This window comes from Gossypium arboreum, chromosome 10 (genome assembly GCF_025698485.1).
Source record: "Gossypium arboreum isolate Shixiya-1 chromosome 10, ASM2569848v2, whole genome shotgun sequence".
Classification (NCBI taxonomy): domain Eukaryota; kingdom Viridiplantae; phylum Streptophyta; class Magnoliopsida; order Malvales; family Malvaceae; genus Gossypium; species Gossypium arboreum.
The window spans coordinates 1,964,238-1,986,432 of record NC_069079.1 but is presented as its reverse complement, the minus strand read 5'-3'; the positions used below and the strand labels follow the sequence as shown (position 1 = coordinate 1,986,432).

At 31.3% G+C, this 22,195-nt stretch overlaps 2 protein-coding genes and 1 pseudogene across 3 annotated transcripts; 1 reads left to right on the top strand and 2 right to left on the bottom strand.

The window, feature by feature from the left end:
• Positions 1-296: 296 nt before the first annotated feature.
• Positions 297-4,402, bottom strand: LOC108488589 (putative PAP-specific phosphatase, mitochondrial; annotated as a pseudogene).
• Positions 4,403-9,396: 4,994 nt separating this feature from the next.
• LOC108487294 (vesicle-associated protein 4-2) lies at positions 9,397-13,157 on the top strand. 2 transcript variants are annotated; one of them, XM_017791597.2, is made up of 8 exons: positions 9,397-9,953; positions 10,796-10,866; positions 11,033-11,114; positions 11,261-11,379; positions 11,910-11,987; positions 12,096-12,215; positions 12,312-12,375; positions 12,765-13,157. In XM_017791597.2, the coding sequence occupies exons 1-7, from the start codon at positions 9,692-9,694 to the stop codon at positions 12,369-12,371; spliced, it is 792 nt and encodes a 263-aa protein (XP_017647086.1). In that variant the 5' UTR covers positions 9,397-9,691; the 3' UTR covers positions 12,372-12,375; positions 12,765-13,157. The 2 variants fall into 2 exon arrangements, with proteins under 2 accessions (XP_017647086.1, XP_052876228.1); XM_053020268.1 differs by lacking the exon at positions 12,765-13,157 and having other exon boundaries at positions 9,403-9,953; positions 12,312-12,547.
• Positions 13,158-14,772: 1,615 nt separating this feature from the next.
• On the bottom strand, positions 14,773-18,930 carry LOC108487547 (sugar carrier protein C). Its single transcript, XM_017791917.2, has 4 exons — positions 18,547-18,930; positions 18,144-18,466; positions 16,160-16,789; positions 14,773-15,388 (listed from the first exon to the last, which is right to left on the bottom strand). Exons 1-4 carry the CDS (start codon positions 18,677-18,679, stop codon positions 14,909-14,911), a joined length of 1,566 nt encoding a protein of 521 aa, XP_017647406.1. The 5' UTR covers positions 18,680-18,930; the 3' UTR covers positions 14,773-14,908.
• Between the last annotated feature and the right edge of the window lie 3,265 nt (positions 18,931-22,195).

The following is a 22,195-nucleotide window of genomic DNA, read 5'->3' as shown; positions in this document are numbered from 1 at the left end:
TATATTTGAATAATTGTACCTCTAATTATGAAATCAATCCTTTTATTTTATGAAAACAGAAAAAATTATTTTTCTACTTTAATTAATTTACTATAATTTGATCATCATACTTCATGAAAACTGAAAAATTAGTTTAATTAGATAATAGAGTTGAACTTTGCCGTTAAATTGTTGAAAATAAACAATTTAGTAATTTCTACGCAAAGAAATAACAAAAAAACATTTTAGCAAATTCTATATAACAAATTAACAAAAATCAGTAATTAAGTTCATGCATTTACTAACAATTAAACTAATTTTCTAATAAAAGACTTAAATTTTATAAAAGGATGAAACTCAAAATTAAATCAATGATCGTACCATCACACATTCATACTCACCTCCAAATACTTTAAAGAAAAAAAATTAATAATATAAACCAGTATTACTTCATAAAATTTAACAAGCCAAATATTCCGAGGAGACGCTCAAAAGGTGTTTTAGACAGAATTTCACATCCCTTTTTCAACCATTAAAAGACATTCGGAAATAAAGTTTTCTTTTAACTCCACAAGTGAAATTAAAACTGTTATGTGCCCTAAACCTCACTTTTGAAGTTAAAAAGCTCCATCACCAATATATCAATTAATACTCCTTAAAAGACTAAAAGCATTAGAATAAAAGATGACTTTACATTACCAATAATTACATATTACACAATACACATGCCTAGAAGAAGTTCCTTCTTCTGACTATATGGTAGTTAATGGAATAATTGAAAATTTTTCAATATATTCCTATGAATAAACTAAGTGCTCATTTTACACATTGCAGGATGCCACAGGATTGAATGAAACATGATGATATTCAAAGAATTGAAAAATAGAACATGAATAATCATACCATATTTTAATTCAATGTCGCACAACTGTTGAACTGGAAGATATCATCTCCACTATCTGCTGATGGATTTTGCCATTAGTCACAAGAACCCCACCAGCAGGGCATATGATTCTCCGTTTAAATTGATCTGCTGCAAGATCAAGTTCACTTCCTTTCCAATCCGTCACCTGAATTAACGATGTCAATTTATTGTACTATCGTTAGCAAATCAATTAATGATATAACAATCTTATCGAATTTGGAAGTAAAAATTTGGAACAGTGATGCGGCCAGTATGACAGGACAAATAAAGAAGTGGTCTGTAAACAAAACAAGGATATCAAGCTCAATGTCTTTTATTCGTAAGATTTAATATGTCCTACGGATGTCAGTTTTTGTTTTTTCGTCTTAGTGTTATTGGCTCGGCGTGGAACAAGCAATGAGGAAGCTACGGAAAATGTCTTGCACAATGACCACTACCAGACAAATCTCATCTGATGACAATATTCTATTACTAATGAGGTGTAACATGTACCTTTCCTCCAGCTTCATGAACACATATCATACCAGCAGCATGATCCCAAGCCTAAATTGTAAAGGAGAATATAAGTAATTATATTGCTACAGAGTTTTTGTGCTCAATAAACTATTAATAAAGATTATACCTTGGTCACTCTTTCAGGTTTAACTTCAAGAATGAAAACAGATGCCCCACCAGAAGCCACCATTAAGTACTTGCATAAACTGCAAACAAACAGAGACGTATGTCATGAACATGTCATTGATACATTACTGTAAAACTCTCACACAAGAAAAGAAAAAATATAACAGAAAAAAGAATTGTGCTTTAGATACCATGCAATTCGGTGAAAGCTCCATCGAGAATCACACAAGTAGAAAAACATTGTGATAGAAAGCCAACAAACCTTCCACAACAAAAGGGTAAAAGACGAATTTCCTTATCCCCGATATCATCATTGTCATTGGTTGTTGCGTCGTAGAAAACTGACAGTGGCAGTGACTCCCATGCTTGACTATCTGGAATGCAGAAGTTGGCTTTGTGTACCAAAGAACAACCATCAACAAAGCATCTGGTCCAATCGGATGAAGGTCTGAACGAGCTATCAAACATGTGCCTTAACCTCTTTGTCCAAGTTCCACAGCCAACATGAGCAACCATAATGATCCCCAAACCAGGTGAACTGTTTTTATAACCTTGAACGTCGGTAATGGACCTGTGGAAAGTATCTACAACCCAGTTAGGGCAGCCCATGACTCCTAACATGATCTCTCCTTCAACTACAAGAGACAAACCTACCTGAAAATTCAGAATATGCCCTCAGCCATGAAGGTGAAAAAGAAAGATTATGCTTAACTGATAGCAAAAGATCACTAAAAGAAAAAACTTCAGTTAACAACAGCAACAACAAAGTTTACACCAACCACAATCCTAAAACTTGTAAATGTCAGTTTTTTTTTAAAATGAAACTAAACCAGAAATGTAAATTATGACAATAACTATTTCTTTTAGAATTTTCAAGCATGCATATTACCATATGTTTTATTTGAATGTAATGCATCATTCATGCAGAATAGAATATTGTTGACTATCTTGAATCCTGTACAATATCAGTAAATTTTGTTAAATAATGCAGGCCAATAAGTCAATAACAATACACAAGTTTTGACCAAGTTTAAATTATGTTTCATGGCATGAAGAAAATGTTTCAAATGAAAAGAATTAATTGAACCAAGGCATACATACCACATATAAGGCTTTGCTTCCTTTTACAAACCCTCGTGTGCCATCAATTGGATCCAGTATCTCCATCAGGTTTGTGGACGTAAAAATGTCAAAAAGTACATATCCAGTACCTGGAAACTCTTTTATTTATAATCAGCAAAAGTCAAAGCTGCAGTTTATGGACAAGCTTAAGTAGACTGTATAGGCTTTACCCAATACGTGGCTGGTTTTGTTCCGAATTCAGTCCTATCCCCTGGATCGATTGCTTCCAGCAATCAGCATGTGAAAATGATTCCACATGAAAGCTTGTTTTATCAGAAACTGCACTTACTACAGGATCCACGAGATTTTGGGACTGTAAAAAACCAGAGTCCTCTTCCGCCACCAATGGAATTGAAGGGAACAATTTACCCAACTCTATCATAGAATCAACAGAAGCAAATTTTCAATTATCTCATTAGTTAAACTTTCTTACTTGTTAATCAAACAATAAGCACCCTGATTTTTCAATTGTCATCATAAATCATATATTCTCGCATGAAAATAATAATAAAACTGTAAAAACTACTCTAAAGGAGAATGTCACAATTATGAAACATTATGCCAAACTCTATTTCAAACTCCATTTTCTTAATTCTATTCTAAGTAACATGCAATATGTTCAATTAAGCAAACAAAAACATAAAGGCATTAACGGAAACACCTAAACTAACAAGAGCCTGGACTCCAAAATCTGCCACTGTAACTGGAGTTTGGTCATTCTTTTCCAGTATCCGCCCATCAGATAATGGAGACCTTTGTACCTACAATCACAAAAAGTAAAAAACTCAATTTTAATAAATAAAATTACAAAAGTGAGAAAAATGCATTAGAACAGAGCAATTTAATCAAACAATGGCTAAAGAACAAGAGTCGAGATTTTCAAAAAGGCTAATTACATCACGCAGATTCCATATTCCAATTCTAATTATATACTCAAAACTACCGTTACTGTATCAATCTAGTCATCAATTTAGCCATAAAATGTCAGCTTGAATCGGAAGTAAAATATATTTAAAATACGTAAACAAAATTAAAAACAAGATCACAAAAGCAACTTAAATTAACAGTGTTAAAAAAGATAGGTAATATAAATAAAATTAAGAATATTATTTTCTTTTTAACACGTCAAACTCAAGTTGCTTATTGTAAAATCTGAGCTGCATTTAAAGTTGACTAGGCCGACGTAAATTTGAACTGTCATTTAACTCTCAAACTAATAGCTCCTCCAATGTATTCAAATGATGGATATAATACTAACACTTTAAGATATCAATTTAAAATCTGATAATAATTTTAAGATATCTGCTACGATTAACCTTCTTCAAATTTTTAACTTACGTCAATGCAAAGGCTACAAGCTCTCTCCACGAGCTCCACCGCAGGTTCAAGTTCTATGTGGTACTTAGCTTTCTCTTTTGCGAAAGGAAGAATCGAGCTGAAATATTTTGCGAAATGCAGAAAAATAAATAACTAATAGTAAATTAAAGAAGTAAAACTTTTTGAAAGCTTCATAGTTTGGATAGAAGTGAGAGACCTAACTGTGACGAAACGACTGCGGAAAGGTGCAGGGGAAGGGTAGCGGCGGAAGAATCGGACTCCGGGAGGAGGCCGGAGGAGATGAAGATCCATGGCGGGAATCATGGGAGTTGTTGAAAGGCGGAGAAATAGTGATTTGTTGGTGAGTATTGAGTGGAAAGGAAAAATTGGTTTGCTGTTGCTGAGGTGTAGCAACAAGGAATGCCAAGCGTGTAGGGGAGGGTTGGGGGAGGGCTTGAAACGGTCCCTTGTGATATTGGACTGGGCTATTAGATTTTCTTCCGTTTTAGGTTTCTCCTAATTTATTTATTTTGGAATAGCTAATGGGGTTGTAGTAGGCCTAGTCAGCATTCTATCGAATCAAATGAATTTTTTTAAATAATCGAGTTGATAAATTTTATTTTATCTTTTTAAATTGATTTGAATTTTTTGAATTAAATGAGATATAATTGAATAGAATTGAATATATTTGTTCGAGTTTAATTAAAAAAATGAGTTTGGGTACTTGTACCTACTATCATTTACTATAATCAAATTTACCCACCGTAATCAAATTTGTTATTAACTTTCATTCCCTCATAATTTATTTATTAATTTTTATATACGATTTAGCTTATTTGCTTGCTTAGTTGTTTCAATTATATTCTAATTCTTGTCACAATGTATTTTGAAATTAAAAATATATTAAATGTAAAAAATGTGATTTTTAATAAAATTTATTTTAAAGATAAAATGTGAAATTAATATCATCATAAAATTTTAACACGAGTATTTTATGACATCATCAATAATTCAATTTTAACATAAATTGATAAAGATTCAGATGATTAAAAATATAAATAGTACAAAATGTGAAATTTAATTCAATAATATAAATAATAGACAGAAATTTGAGAAAAAAGTTTCTTTTTTTGAGGGGGAAGTGAAATGTTTGAGGGGAAGTAAAAGTTTGGGAGAAAATAAAAGGAAATTTTTTTTAGGGTTTGGGAGCAAGTAAATTTTTTTGGGGGAAAGTAAAAGGGCTGGGGGGGGGGGAGGAGAAGGGAAATAAAAGAGATTGGTATTTAGTTTATTTAAGTTATTCAAATTTGAAATTTTAACTCGAAATTTGAAAAAAAATTTGAGTTGTTTCGATTCACTCAAAGAATTCTATTCTAATAATTCAAAATTTGAGTTTTTTTTTTCGATTTTTATTTTTGAGTTGGATAGAATTTCGCTCACCTCTAGGTTGGGTAATGGTAAAAATATCATGAAGGTCATTATATTAAGAGCAAATTGCATTTAGTCTGCTTTTACTAAAAAATGGACAAATTAGTTATATCAAAGAGCAAATTGCATTTAACAAATTGTACGATATATCAAATAGCAAACTGATCATTTTTGTTAAAAAATTTATTCATTTCTACTGTTAAAAACTGACATTGTTGATAGAATAATCAGACAATTCATGTGGCATGCCACATATACCTCATTTTAACATATAATGAGTAATTTTTAACAAGAGAAATAGATGAAATTTTTAATAAAATGACCAGTTCACTCTTTGATCTAATGTACAAAAACTAATTTGTCCATTTTTTAAGTAGAGGAGGCAAAATACAATCTAACTCTTAGTATAATGGCCTCCATGATACTTTTACCCCATTGGACAATGCTTTCCAATTGATTTCACAATGGTCAAGAGCAAGGCTGGAAAATTGTTTTATGTGAATAAAAAATAGTGAGAGGATTAATATGTAATTTTATTATTATACTAACTTATAATTTTTTAAAAATTAAAAGGATTATATAGAAAATTTTCTATTTTAAGGAGTAAGGTTACATCCTGCCCCTTTCCCTCCACCCATGACTAAAGGCAAATCTAAAAAGGCAATAAGGGCTTTGGCCTCGAGTTTTTATTTTTTCAATTGAGTTATTTTATAAACAAAGAAACTATAAATTAATATATAATAAAACTACAGTTTGGTGTATCAAAATGAAAAATTTTCAATTCAATCCCCTTGTAAATAAAGAAATTATAAATTAATATATATTGCACTTTAACTAGACCTGCTCATGGGTTGGGCCACCTGGCCTGGCCCGAAGGCTTGCCCGAAATGTGGGAGAGTTTGGGTAAAAATATAGACCAATTTTAAAAAAAATAGGTTGGGCCTCAGGTAAGGCATTTTCAGTCCCGGCCCGAATTCACTAAATGACAAAAAACTATTTTTTTTTTGTTTTTTAATATTATTTTCTTATTGTTTTCTCACTATTTTGCTACCATTTTACTGTTATGTTGCTACTATTTTGTTGTTATTGTTTGGATATTGTATAAAACTTATTTTATTGTTAATTTTGTTATTATTTTAAAGACATTTGCTTAATTTTATTATTATTTTAGAGGCGGCATTTGCTTGTTAAGTTGCACCTATTTTAGTGTTATTTAAGTATACATATTTTTTAAAATTTATTTTCAATTTGTTGAAAAATATTTATTTTGATGTTTTAGTATTTTTATGTATTATATGTTTTTAAATTTATATAAAAATAATATAAAAATTAATATGGGGTGGTCGAGTCGAGCTTGAGTTTTAACATTTTATCCGGGTCGAGTTTAGAAAAATTTTAGGCCTATTTTTTAGGCCGAACAAGCTCGGCCTAAATTTTAGTTGAGCCCGGCCCGACCCATGCATGCCACTAACTTTAACCCTTAAAATAAAAAAATATATTTAATCTTTTCAAAATAATAAAATTATAAATTAATACAAAATACACTTACATATTAATCAATAAAAAATTATAATTACATTTGGGATCTCTTAAAAAAATTTAGATTCCCTACCATGACGCTGGTTGATGCCTATATCTTATGTTTTGTTTAAATTGTTATTTAAAAAAAAATTAAAAGTATGACATCAATTTCATATATTGAATATTTTAATTTTGAAATATTTCTATAAAATCAAATATTGATTGATAAAAAACTTATCTCTGTTTTATTAAATCATTACTTTAATAAGGATTTCATAATGTTATACGTGGATCTGATTTGGATTTTTTCTTCCCTCCATCATTAATTCCATATGCAAACAATTGATGAAGAAAAAGTCCCCACACGCGATTTAATTTTGCTTTGAATTTCGGATTGTTTAATTTAAAGATTTGATGAAATTGTTTATTTTTTTCTCGTCATCCTTGACTAAAACATATCAACATCGTTTTCATCATAATTAATCACATCACCACCAAAAATATCTAAACCCCCCCAACAGGAATTCAGAATCTTAAATTATCCGAAACCAAACAAAAACCCTGCATGATAAAACATCCAAATCAAACATGGGCAAATAGCATGGGCCCATATGAGGTGTTGTCTATCTTTGTCTTGTCCTTATCACCTTATCTCGAATCTTCATGTCTTGTAATAAAATTCATACACGTCGTCACCATTGCCCCTCGTTTTCTTCCCTGTAACCGCTGATTAAGAAAAGTCACACACCCCATAGCCACTTGTTTTCTCAAAAACATGGTCCCCTTCAACCTCTTGTCTATATATACACCCCAAAGTTCCACCATTATCAAAATCCTTCATTAAAAGAAAAAAATCATTGTTTGATTATATTTATGAGCTTGAGGTACGCGAGTAGGGTGTTTTACCAGTCAGGAATGAGGGTGGTGCAGTTGGTGAAAGACCATGCATCCAAGTTGGAAACTAATCTAAGGTCCCTCAAAGATTCTTCTTCTTCTTCTTCTTCTTCATCTAAGCAAGCGAGGCGTTTCTCTAACACGGTGGATTCCGGGACTGTGAAGGCGGCTGCCGCCACGAATGAGAGGTTGAAGCAAGCGGAGGAGTCATTGAGGACCGTCATGTTCTTGAGTTGTTGGGGTCCTAACTCATGAACCCCCCCCCCCCCCTCCCTTATTTTATGTTAAAAGTACAAGGGAATTGTATAAATTACTTGGATGTACATACATATCTTTTTTTTAATCTTATATATGAATTATATAGATAATAGATATGCAATTGTTTGAGGATTTTGCATGAGGTTTTTTATGTCTATATTTCCTCTAATAATAACAAGTAATGCTCTAGATCATGTTTTTATATCTACTTTAAGTGGATTTTATCTTTTGTTTAGATCTTCCACTTTTTATTCTCGGTACAAGTTTTTGTTTTACATCATTTAATTATTCAAAATTTTATCTGTCATATAATTTTTTTGTTCGTATTGTTTGTATTGAAAGTTTTCTTTTCACTCCTCTAATACAGTTCAATCTTTTTTTAGTGAAATAGTTTTAGAAGTGACTAATATGTGAACTAAAATTTAAACAGTTTTTTTTTTAATCTTTGACATCTACAATCAGATCGACTTAGATTTAAGGTACGTTCTTTTACTCATTGGTGGGTATTGATTCATTAAATCGATTATCGAATCTTGAAATTTGTTGATTGAAATTAAAAAAACATAACAACCTAATAATTTAAATAAAAACTTTTAAATATTTGAAGACTTAATTAAAAATTTTCAAATAATTAAATTTCTAAATTGTAACTTTTTTAATTAACCCATAATACTATAATTTACCCTTAACTAAGGACTAAAATAGCATCAACCACGAGCATGCAATTTCTAGGATATCATTACTGAATAATTCAAATGTTGAATATTTTTCTTTTTGGTTCATTAATAATGTTGAATATTCAATTACGAAAATCCATAGAATATTTGTTCCATCGTCTTGCAAGAAAATACAGTCGGAATTTGTGAAAATCCCATTAAATCTAGACGTTAGTCCAATCCAATTTAATTAAAAATATTAAAAATATTCCATATGTCCCTTTTTTTTTTTGAAATTTTAGAATTTAGTCTCAATATTTCTATCTCATGGAATTTAGTTCTTCTATTTTTCAAATTTCAAAATTTAAATTCAACTATTATCACTATTAATTTCCTTTATTAAATTTATTGCTGTGACATTTTTAAAATAAAAAACACCACTTAGTGGCCATGTAATTAAAAAATGACTTTGTAATTAACTTGAATTAACAAAAAAGTTTTAATAGTGTTAAACAGCTACACCTGAATTTTAAAATATAAAAATTAAAAGGACTAAATTCGGTAAAATTAAAGTATGAGGACTAAATGCTAAATTTTCGAAACGTACAGGGACTTGTGGCAGATTTTAACCAAAAAATCTCACCTACTTTTTGCTTTCCCATAAACTCAATCTGTAGTAAAGGTGGATTTTGATTTCATAAAGTCGTCGTTGAAAAACAGTAAAAATGCGGAAGAACAGTGAAGGCTACAGACTAAAGCTGCGTCGTTTTGAACTTTGTATCTTCACCAACCGCTAATCAAGCTGTGTGTGGAAAGTTAAAGCGGACTTCAAAATCTCACCACTTAAATACAGTTCAATCCATGCTTTGAAATCCCGTCTTCTCTACCCCTACTGTTCCTTTTTTTCACGAGTCTCTCAATTCAAACGTAAAAACGGTGCCGTATTTACCCTTGTTGGTGAAAGTGCGAGATGGCGATAGGAGCAGAACACAAGTCACAGTCCGATGGTAGAGTTTGGGGGTTTTTCAAGCTGCCATTTCGGCAAACCGGGAATGCTACCGGTACGACGTCATCTTCTTCCTTGTCGTCGAGTCTATACGGTGAAACTCAACCTCAGAACGAAGGATCGAACCGTCATGCTTCTGCCAATTCGGTTTCCGCCGTTGCGAAGTCGCTTTTGCCGACTCGGCGTCGCCTGAAACTTGATCCCGCCAATAAACTCTATTTTCCATGTAAGTTCCTCTTTTTTTTTTTAAATACTTTTGTTTGCTTAAATCTAAACACAAAACTATGCTTGTTTTTGGAAATTTACAGTAAAATCAACAAGTATTTAAGAGTTCAGATTGTCGATTAATTAAAGTAACTGGTAAAAGGTAGCATATATTTTATAGTTTTAGTTTTTTTTTTAAAAGAAATTTAAATTTGCTGATAATTATTTGAATTAAAAAAAATTACTGCGAAATGAATATGGCTAATTGGCTAGAAATAAGGAAGGAATTTTTGACGCGGTTCATTTAATTTCCTATTTGATTTATTTTTAAAAGCTGGTTAATTTCACCAAGGGTCCCAAACTGTCCTCCAGATTTTAAATTGGTATTTAAACTTCGTAATATTCTATAAGTATAACTATTATATTAGTTAGATCTTTCCATTATCCTAATCGTCAATTTAGATGTTAAATGTCAGTATGAATATGAAATAGAATATATTTAAAACATGTATATAGCTATCACATACACAATTTGAATCAAAAATGTCACTATATTTAGAATAATTATTTTTTAACACGACATATTTAAGTTGTTCATGCAATCACCATACATGTGCTTACAGTATGTTCTACATGTTTTGCTTCATGTCAGATTTGAATTGGTCTTTAATACCCAAGTTAATATTTAGGCTGATAGAAGTACTTAATTGATACGATAGGACTCGATTAGACCATTTTGAAATTTAGGGACCAGTTTTAAAAAATTGGGTCGTAGTTTGAGGTTGTTTAGCGTAATTAACCGTTGTTATTATGTAAAATAATTATTCTTGATTGAGTATTTTTGTTTTGTTTTCTGTTCTCAAGATGAACCTGGCAAACAGGTGAGGAGCGCGGTGAGGATAAAAAACACTAGCAAGTCATATGCAGCTTTCAAGGTATACTCCTTTAAATTTAAAATTTAAAAAACTTAAACCTTTGAAGCATTTCATCTTCATCATTGCCCTGTATTTGTCTTTCTTATTCTGTTAATAGTTAAATGTGGTATCGCTTTGATGAATTTTGTAACGAGCTAGCCATTTTTGTTTCTGTTGGTTAATTTAGTTTCAAACAACAGCACCAAAGAGTTGTTTCATGCGCCCTCCGGGTGCGATCCTTGCCCCCGGTGAGGGCATCATAGCAACGGGTAAGTGTTTCTTCATGCTTGCACGTTTTCGTTTATTAGTTCTTGTCCGTGTTATGTATTTGGCACGAATATATGTCTTGAACGTTGTTCATGTCTTCTGAAAGATTCTTATGAATTTCGTTTCGTGTTTCGAATGGATCTGCTAGTGTTCAAGTTTGTAGAACCTCCAGAGAACAATGAAAAACCAATGGATCAAAAGCGCAAAGTTAAGTTCAAAATCATGAGTCTCAAGGTGAAAGGTCCAATGGACTATGTATCTGAGCTGGTGCGTCGAATTTCTCCTATAAAACTATGTGTTTTTATATGATTCACAAAGAAAAAGAGACTTTTTTTAATTTGATTGCATTTAGATGCTGGTGATCTTATGATGAATAAAGTTGAATTCTGTTGATGCATATAATATTTAGTTTATGGTTAATGCTGTGCTAATAATTGGCTTGATAGGATAATGTATTACATTATAAGTACTGTCTGCACTCTGTAACATAATTAAATTACTGTGCTATGGGACCGTGTTTTCTTTTGTCATCAAGATGTCCTGGTCTTGCTGTAAATTGACTTCTGAATGTGACGTATGCCGGATTTTGATACCTGATGGGACGAGAACCTCTTGTTAGCCCCATTTTTGATATAGGCTTGCATGGTTTCTTTCAACCATTTTTGGAGTTGTCTGGCTGCCCTTGTTTGATGCTCTATTAATTGCTCTTCCACCTATCTGAACTTTTCTTCCCCTTCATAAAGTCGGGCACATTTCAACTTACGGTGTAATTAATCTTAGGTGACCGGTTTTTGCAGTTCGATGATCTGAAGGATCAAGTGGCAATAGAGCAAATACTACGAGTCGTTTTTCTCGATCCTGGCCGTCCTTGTCCTGTAAGTACTATTAGCAGCATACCATCTTATACATTTGCTCATCAAGATTGTTGCGAACATAAAAACTTATCTAAACCTTTATGGTTTGTGCTTCTTGACTTTATGAAGGCTCTGGAAAAACTGAAACGCCAATTAGCTGATGCCGATGCTGAACTCGAGGCACGCAAAAAGCCTCCAGAGGATGCAGGTCCAAAGATTATCGGGGAAGGACTCGTCATAGACGAATGGGTAAGTTTCTTCTTCTTCTTCTTTCTCATATATATGTTTTTTTTTTTACTTGTATGACATGCATTATTCAAATCACTGTCGATTTCTATTCTCCAGAAAGAGCGAAGAGAACGGTACCTTGCTCGGCAACAGGTTGAAGGTGTAGACTCGGTTTAAACCGGTAATTGCTTTATCATGTCATTGTAATTCTATATATTCATCTCTTTGCGTATGCCCCTAAAATCTTTTCATGTAACGTGTTTCATCTGGAAGAATGGTCGGAAACTCGATATCTTTCGATGTTTTTATTGTTATATATATATATATATAAAAGTGAGCTGAATTTTCTGTAATTGGTAACTTGAAAAACTCTACTAGCAACCATCTGGCTTTTGTAGATAAGTGATTGCGATTTTGTTGCTTCCCAAGGGAATGCAACTGTTCTCCATTGCCCCATGTCATTGTTAATCACCGGCGAATCCAAAAAAATATTCAAGGAGTTAGAATTAAATTATAAGTTTTTGAGTGACTAAATTTTTGGGATCTAATTCCAATCTTACCATTTTTCAGAGGCTAAGGCCCGTGTGCCTATCTCAGCGGCTCCGCCCCGTGATTAATGTCTGAGCATCTCCTTAACTGCGTCAGTAATTTCTGTGCGAGACTCGATAAGAAATTTCATAGTAGCTGAATTCCCATACCTTGTTCTAACGTGCAATGGAGTTTGACACTTGATAAGAATTTGTTCAACAAAATCTAATCTACATCTTGATTTAAAAGATTAGGCACAGGCAGTATGTTTGTGGTTTGCCAAGTTAACATGGAGCACGTTGTCATGGTTTGTGGTCTTCAGTGGCTCAAGTTAATATTGCCATGATTATCAACTTCGTCTTGATTGTTGTTCTCTTTTTCCTTGTTACCCAATTTTTTTGAAAAAGTTAAAATTCAATAATTATAGAGCTATAAGTTCTGATCTAATCTCAAGAACACGATTCAATCAACTCGAATTCAAAGTTGATCCAATTTAATTTTATTATAAAAAGTAAATAATTCGAACTTGTTTAATTCAAACTCAAATTGATTGAATCTAAAATAATTTGAATCTAAAATAATCCCACTTAAAATGACTTGAATCCAAAATGATTCAAACTAGTAACCCAAATTGACGGTAACTTGAAGTAACCAAAATTTAGAATGATTGAACTCAAAACAACATTAAACTTGAAATTGATTTGAATAGAAAACCCAACAAAAAAATGGTACAACTACTTTAGAGTCCAATTAAAACTTGTAAAATTATTAGTTAGTATAATGGTAAAATTTTAATTCTTGCCTCCAAACAATTATAACATAACACTTTCTTACCCCAAAAATCTCTAACTTTGCGATGAACAAAAATGACAAATTTTAAAATCCAAATTGATTTGGATCCAAACTCAACCCTCATGTCTAAATACAATTTACGTAATGCATCTTTTTTTTTTGTCCAAAGCAAGATATGCACCATTGGTAGTAGTGACTGATTCCCTTGCTGCATGTGCTCTCCAAAAAGATAAATGGTTGGCCATTAAATATACTTTATTTCCATGGGTTGGAATCAAACCCCTGACCTCTTGATCAAGAAATAAAGTGAGCAACAAACACACCACATCTCATAGTTAACATAACATATTATATACATATCATATAAGTTTAAGAGGTTATTAAATTATTAGTAAATTTACGATTTGGTCACTTAATTTCAAAAAATTATAAAATTATCATTGAACTATTTAAAAGTTTTAATTTAAGTCATTGGGCTATTAAAATCGCTAGTGTATAGTTTTTTCCATTGGCACCGCCTGCACTAATTGAAAATTCTTTTTCTCTTTCTCTTCTATAATTTAATTTTTTTCATGAAACAACTTTAAACATCACAAATTTACAACCCAAAATCCAAACAACTTTCTTCTCCGATCTTCGATACTAATCATCAGATTGACTTGGATTCAAGGTATACTCTTCTACTCATCGATGGGTACTGGTCCATCGTGCCGGTCGTTGAATCATCACTTGAATTTTGTTAACTGGACTTAAGAAAAACTTAAATAAAAATTTTCAAATAATTCAATCACTTAAGTAAAACCTTTCGAATAGTGAAATGACCGTTTTATATATTTTTAAACTTAAAAACTAAAATATAAATTTAATAATAGTTTAATAATTTTAGTTGTAATTTACCTTAAAAATAAAATAAAAGTCACTTAAAAAGGGTCTGATATTTTGGGACATAGAAAAAGATTGCCTTTCCACAAAATAATAAATGACATAGTGTCATGCGATTCTCCTGTGTTGCGTCAGTGAAAGACCGTGAAGAAATTGACAAACAAATCATGCCCAATTCCCTCATTAATTCGTCTCAATTACTTAGCCACAAAATCGAGGCTACTTATAATGATATTGCATTAATTAGCGAAAATTTTTATAAGCATCATTAAAGGAGAAAGGCTAAATTTTAAATTTGAGCATATTAGAGAGACTAAAATTAGAATTTAATCATTTATTTTTCATTTTGCTTGTGTAACATTCTGATAAATCAAGGTTTTGTTTTCAATTTCATCTATAATTTGTTTATACTTCAATAAGGTGAACAACATTTATGAAATCAATAACATATGTACTACACAACCAACCAAAAGCTAAAATTTGAAATGAGAAGGCAATCAATCAAAGGGGAATTACACATTTTTTGGACCTTGCCCTCCCTTGCTCATCTCCATGCCTCCATTGGGGTAATCGAGGTCTTCGACGAATCGGGACCAGTACCAATGTGTTTTCCATACTTGGTTCATTTCTTCGATCGGAATACCCTTTGTTTCGGGTAAGAAAAAGTACACGAATATGGACATTATTAGCACGAAGAAAGCGAAGAAGAGGAAAAGCCCGAATTTCAAGTGGCAAAGCATGGTTAAGAACACTTGAGCCACCGCAAACGTGAAAAGCATGTTGACGGAGACGTTGATACTTTGCGCAGCCGATCGGATTTCTAATGGGAAAATTTCACTAGGTACCAACCATCCGAGGGGTCCCCATGACCAGGCAAACCCGGCCACGTAAATGCAAATGAAAAGCACTACTACAACGGCATACCATTTGGGTAAGTCACCAGGGTCACCGTTGGTCCCAAACCTAGCACCAATGCAAGCTGCCACAACTGCCTGAAAAAGCAGCAAAGGTAGCACATTTTAGCACCAATTGCTACTAACATTGGTTTTTAATAAACGTGTAAATTTTTACTCGAAATTGAAATTGAAATTCAATCCAACTCAATTTAATTATATAAAATCAATAACTTAGAACTCAAGCAATCCAAATTCAACTCAAAATAATTCCAACTCAAAAATTAGTTGAATTTGAAATAGTTCAAACAAGTGACTTGAATTTACTTAAACCTGAACGGACCAAAACTCAAAAAATCAGAGCCTCAAATCCAATAACTTAAACCTAAAACAACCCAAAAATGAGTTGAATTCGAAATGGCCCGAACAAATAACTCGAATTGACTTAAATCAGTTTAGATCAAAAATCAAAAATCAGACCCTCAAACCCAACAACTTAAACATAAAACAACTAAAACCAAAATGATCTGAGCCTAAAATAATCTCAACTTGAAATTTATTGTAATTCGGAATGATTTGAACTTAAAGTGACCAAAAAGTAATTGAAATAAATTAAACTTGAATTGACCAGAACCCGAAATAATGTAAACATGTAATGACATGATTCAAAAAGCTCAAACCTCTAATTTAAATGACCAAAATTTAAAATAACTAAAATCCGAAGCAACGATTAGAACTCAAAATTTATGGCGATTCTATGATCCAAATTTGAAATTGACCTAAATTGAATTAATTCAAAATTTTTAAAATCTAAATTAACTCGATTATAATGGGTATAATTTTCAAGGTTAAGAAAAATCTCAAAAGTACCTGGCAGATCAACATTTGAACTCCACCCTCTAGGAAAAGGAATCTCCGTCCCCACTTATCAACTCCATATATCGAAACCAACGTTGCACCGACGTTAACGGCACCGGTAATTACAGCGGACATGAGGGCAGCGTCGTCTTTGAAACCGATGGTGTTGAACAAAACGGGAGCATAAAACATAATCACATTGATTCCAGTCAATTGTTGAAAAAAAGGAATGAGGATAGCCATCGTTAAATGAGGCCTATACTTCCTTTGCAACAAGTTCCCCCACGGATGTTCGACGAGTTTCGACGCATCGCTGGCCGCTACGAGGTCCCTGAATTCTTCGTCGACATCGTCAACACCACGGATCCTCTTGAGCTTGGCCTTGGCTTCCTCGGTTTGGCCACGTTCGATCATGGAATTGGGTGTATCGGGGAGGATTAAAGAGCCAACGGTGATGATCAAGGCGGGAACCATCGCGCCGCCTAAGCTCAGCCGCCACCCCCAGCCGCCTTCGATCTTGTTGAAGAAATAGTTCAGCACGTTGGCAATGAGGATACCGACCGTAATTGATAGTTGGAAGCCTATGTTCAATGCTCCTCTGTATCTGTATGGCGCCATTTCCGAAAGGTAAAGTGGCACAGACTGTAATAATTTACAAAACCAATGTCAAATTTTAAAATGGAAATCAGGTAATTTACTTTTTAGATCCCTGAATTTGTAAGACGCAATTTTTAATTTCATCCAATTATATCTTTAAATTCTTATAATTAATAAATTAATGATGTAATTTAATAAAAATTAAAGATTTGTGACCAATATGTAAAGACAAGTTAGAAAATCGCTATTAAAGTATCAGTAATAAATAATAATTTTTGAAAAATTAAAATGCAATTTTATGATTATATTATTTTGTGATTTTAATCATATTTGTTATTTTCGACACAATGTTTAGAATTACTCATAATTCTTCTCCTAATGCATAAATAGGAGGATAATGCGCTTCAACACACTCGAATCCGTGTTCTTTTACATTAACAACAATATCAATATCAGTCAAATTAATACTTAAACGAAAAATATTTAATTATTTTAAAAAACTCATAAAAGTTAAAATCTATATTAAAAAAAAACCTAAGGGAGGGACCACATGGCTTTGTCAAGTTGTTAATGTTTTTCTAATATTGGATTATATATATAGAAAAAAACTGAAATTAATTTATTTTTCAACCCATCGAAGTCACGCTTGTAGGAAAACAAGACATTTTAATATTTTATATAGAAAAAGAAGGATTTTAATTTCAATTATTAATTTTATATTCAACGGCCGTTCCATCAAGACGTAAACTTTAGCCAAAAAATTTAGTGCAAATAGATGTCACGCAAAGAAAAACAAAGCACATCCATATGTAATAATAAAACATAAACATCAATTCCATAATTACATTCAATTCGGGCCAAATTTAAATTCAAATTGGATGTGGAAATTTTCAAAATTATTTATAGTTTCTTTTAATTCATAAATAAAAAATAATACAACTTAATATTCGTTTATATTAATAATAATATTCATACTAATAGATTTAAGATTAAACTGACTTTTATAAAGGTAATATCTGGAATGACGCAAAAACAATTTTGTAAAAGACATGTATTCTTGTCATTTTCCAAAGGCTAATAAATTGTCTGCTGTATTAAAAGTATATACCCTGGACCAACTGAAAAACAGATTGGAATCAACCTTTTATTTTGAAATAAAATCTAAATTAAAAATATTAAATACGAAAAATTTGACTGAAAAATATTATAATTTTAATTTAATCCTTTTGGAAATCGTAAAAGTAAAAGTGTTACTTAAAATGTGAAATTTACTTACGGGTCCTTTAAAAAATTATAAAAACGTAAATTAGTATAAGGGTAAATTTACATTTTCACTCCAAATATTTATAATTCTAATAAAAAGATAAAGAAGACTGAGAGCTGAAACCCGGTTAGTTACCTGATTAGCGAACCCGACACCAAACCCGAGTAACATCCGACCGACGATCAACATCCAAACAGCTTTGGCAAAGCCATTGATTAAAGCTCCGGCGAAGAAAAGCAAACCACCGAAAAGCATGGACAGTTTCCTTCCCAGCTTTCGTGTGACGGTGGACGCCACCAACGAAGCCAAAAGAGCCGCCAAATACAAGGACGACGTGAACATCGTCAACGTTTGGCTGTCGTACTGACAGTACTGGTTCTTCGTCTTGTCGGCTTCCTTTTTCCTCCATACACTTGGAAAAAATTTCTGCAAAAATGGCGTCATCGTCGTCACCCCACCTATAGCCAAACAAAAAACCCCATTAATTTCTACGTGAAAAAGGCTTTTTATTTTTATTTTTGTTTTGAAATATTATTACCTGAGATTCCAATATCGTAGCCGAAAATCAAACCCCCCATAGCTGCAACAATACAGGTGACAAGGACGTATAGGGTGAGGTTACCCGGGTATTCCTTGCCGGTACCCGGCCCGATTCCTCCTACAGCAGGCATTTTCTTTTAGCTTTATTTTACTTCAATGGTGAAGAAGAAAGAAGAGAGAAATATATAGGATTGGAAGAGGCGATTAATACAAAGAAGGAATCAAGGAACTGTAGGAATCGTGTAAAAGCCAAAGAGAAAGAAGATAGAGTTTTTAGAACAGCATGCTGGTTGTTTATATAGAGAAATTAGAAAGATCCATATATATATAAAAACATGTATATGTATGTATAATACATATTATATATATTATTTGTTATAGTATGGAGAAGACTTGAGCTGTCAATATATATACATATATCTTGATTTAAAAAAATCGAATTATTTCTTTTTCGGGTGTAGACAGACAAAATATTTATTTTCACAACAAAAATAGCTAAATTATAAAAATAATCACTTTTATTTGCTTTAAATTACATTTTAGTCACTTATATTTGAAATTTACGTCTTAGTTATGTTATCGTTTTGTTACGAGGTGGTCACTCCACCATTAAGCTCCATTACCTACCTAACAACAATCCTACGTGGCAGTCCAAATTAAATTTATTTAATCAAATATCCATTTTCATCTTAGCAACTGGAATCCAAGTTGGCATTTAAAACTTATTTAGATTGCCATGTAGGACTGCCGTTAGGGAGGTAATGGAGTTTAACAGTAGAGTGACCATTTCGTAACAAAATGATAACATAAGTTACTAAAATGTAACATTTCAAACATAAATGACTAAAATGTAATCTGAGGCAAACAAAGATGACTATTTTTATAGTTTACCTTAATTTTATTCTATTTGTAATAATATAAACAACTTGAGTAATAAATTTTCATATTAATATAGTTTAAATTAAGGTTCAGGTGAATCCATCACTAAAGGTTTTAATTTAGACCTCAAATTATAATTTTAGTTTTTCTATCATACTAAAATTTGGAATTTGGTGCATATAATATAATTTTAACATTCTATTTTATAAAGTTATTAGTTAATTAAAATAATTTATCTTGTTAACTATTTTAAATGGTTGATTGAGTCTCAACTAGATTAATATTGAGATTGTTGTTAGCGCGAGAAAACGTGAGTTCAAATGCGTTAAAACGTATTTATCCTCTTATTTTAAGAGTTGAGAGGCTACACATCATATTGATATATATATTTTACTTTGGAAATGATGTTTTTAAGAAAAATTACATAAAATTTTGTTAATTTTGTATATTAGAATGACGATTAAAATGTTCAGTATTCACTCCCTCAAATATAACTTAGATTCGAGTCCCACTAATTCCAAAAAAAAAAATATATTAAGACCAAAATTTGACCTCATACAAACAAAATAGGAGTGAAACGGGCAAATCAAAATTTGGGTCTTAATTGGACAATATTAATGCTTTCATACGGTAACAAAGTTTCAAAAGTGAGTTTTTCTTTTAATAAATTCATTGAAAAATTATATTAGAGATTCGTTGAAAAAGTAATTTTAAAATTAGATTGATGGTTGAATGAGTTAGATCATCAATTTGTTAGTTTAATTGGTTTGATTTATTCAATTAATTTTTAGTCTAATTTAATTGACTTGTATCAATTCTTAGATTAATCAATCTAATATATTTCTCCAAACCGATATTCCAGTTGATTCTAAATTAAGGATGATTCTTGAAGAGAAGCAATCGATGAACGGCAGTTGGGAAAAAATGGATGAAATCCAACACGTATGATATCATTCAACATTCCGAGTAAGGAAAAAAAAACTTAGACTCTCCCCACCAAATTAAAATTTAGCCTTACTGGAATTTGGATGATGTTTGGATTTAGTATCATCGAAGCCAATAAAACGTGACATAAAAATACCTTTAAATCAAAGTCACTACAAGAAAAAAATGGATACTACGTCTAATGCTTAATATTTTAGGGTTTAATAACAGCCGGTTTTGTTAAGAATTCATAAAGGAAAATTATGTTGTTGCGATCAGTGAATAAAAATTTAAAATATATAATGGTATTTTAAGGTTATTACTAATATTTTAATGTTTAACGGCAAATCGTATTATTGTTGTTAATAAGTAGAAAATTAAATTATGTAACGACATTTTAAGATTTTTTCTAATATTTTAACATTTAACAACTTGTTTTGTTGTTACAAATTTGATTAAGGATTTGCAACAACGTACGGATCGTGTCACTGCAATGAGTAAGCATAAAATTAAATTACATAACAACAGTTTAAGGTTGTTGTTAATATTTTAACATTTAACAACAACTTATTTTGTTGTTACAAATTTTATCAAGAATTTGCAACAACAAATCGTGTCATTGCAACCAATAAGCATGAAACTAAATTACATACCAACATTTTAAAGTTGTTGCTAATATTTTAATGTTCAACAACAACTTGTTTGATCGTGCATTTTATTAAAAATTTGTAATGATAAATCATGTTGTTACATAGAGTTCAATATAATAAAATAAGAAATTGAAATATTTCATCGAAATTGTTCGTTCGGCAATTTCCTGGAAAGCTAATCATAGGTTTTTCTCTCCATCGGAACAATAGGGTCATTATGCTCATTACTAAACTTGTTGAAGAGATGAAATATAACTAAGGTTTATCTTTTTGATCAGAGGTTTAATCGATCATTAGAAGAAGAATTAGACAAAAAATAAGGGTACATTCTGAGAAAATAAAACTTCCATTGAAGAGAAGCAAATGAAAGGCTTTCATAAAAATTCTACGAAATTAAATTATGTAATGATATTTTAAAGTCGTTAATATTATAATATTTAGAATGAATTTATTTTTTTCCATACATATAAAATTAAAAATAAATTAAGTTTGAAGGTTGGAGTTGTTTAAGTGGTGGATAAGTACTGACTTCAAAGTCTTTGCATTAAGCCATGATGTCCCCAAAGTCAAGAAATCATTTTCTTGGGTTTCTTTTTTCTCACCACAATGATGATGTGTTCTTACAATTCAGTTTGGAAATTTCAGTTGCTTTTACATGGCCACCTCTTTTCAGTGTCTCTAAAGTAAAACAAATTCCATAGAGAACTTATTCCCCAATGAAAATTGGAAGTAGCTTTCCCACTTCAGATTTTTGTTGGGACTGATTTTTTTTTTCTGAGTTCTAATAAAATCAATTATTATAAGAATTAAATTCAATAATCATTTTAACTCTATTGAATTAACGGGAACAAAGCCAGAAATTATTTTTGGAGGTCGGAATCAAGTTATGTATTTTTTAAAGCTAAAATGTAATTTCATCATTATATTATTTTATATTTTTATAATTTTAAAAAATAAATTAAAATTTTATCATTTTAAAATGGTCAAAATATAATTTGACTATTTACTGTTTTATAATTTTATAAAATATAAAAGAATCAATATGATATTTTTCCAATTTAGAAGAGACTTGAACTCCTGCCAGCCCTTAGTATCACCCTACTAATTAACTAACTAACCAAAATAAATTTAAAAGAAAACCATGTAAGATTAAACTTTAACATAAAATTACAAAATTTCCAAACCTAACTTTAT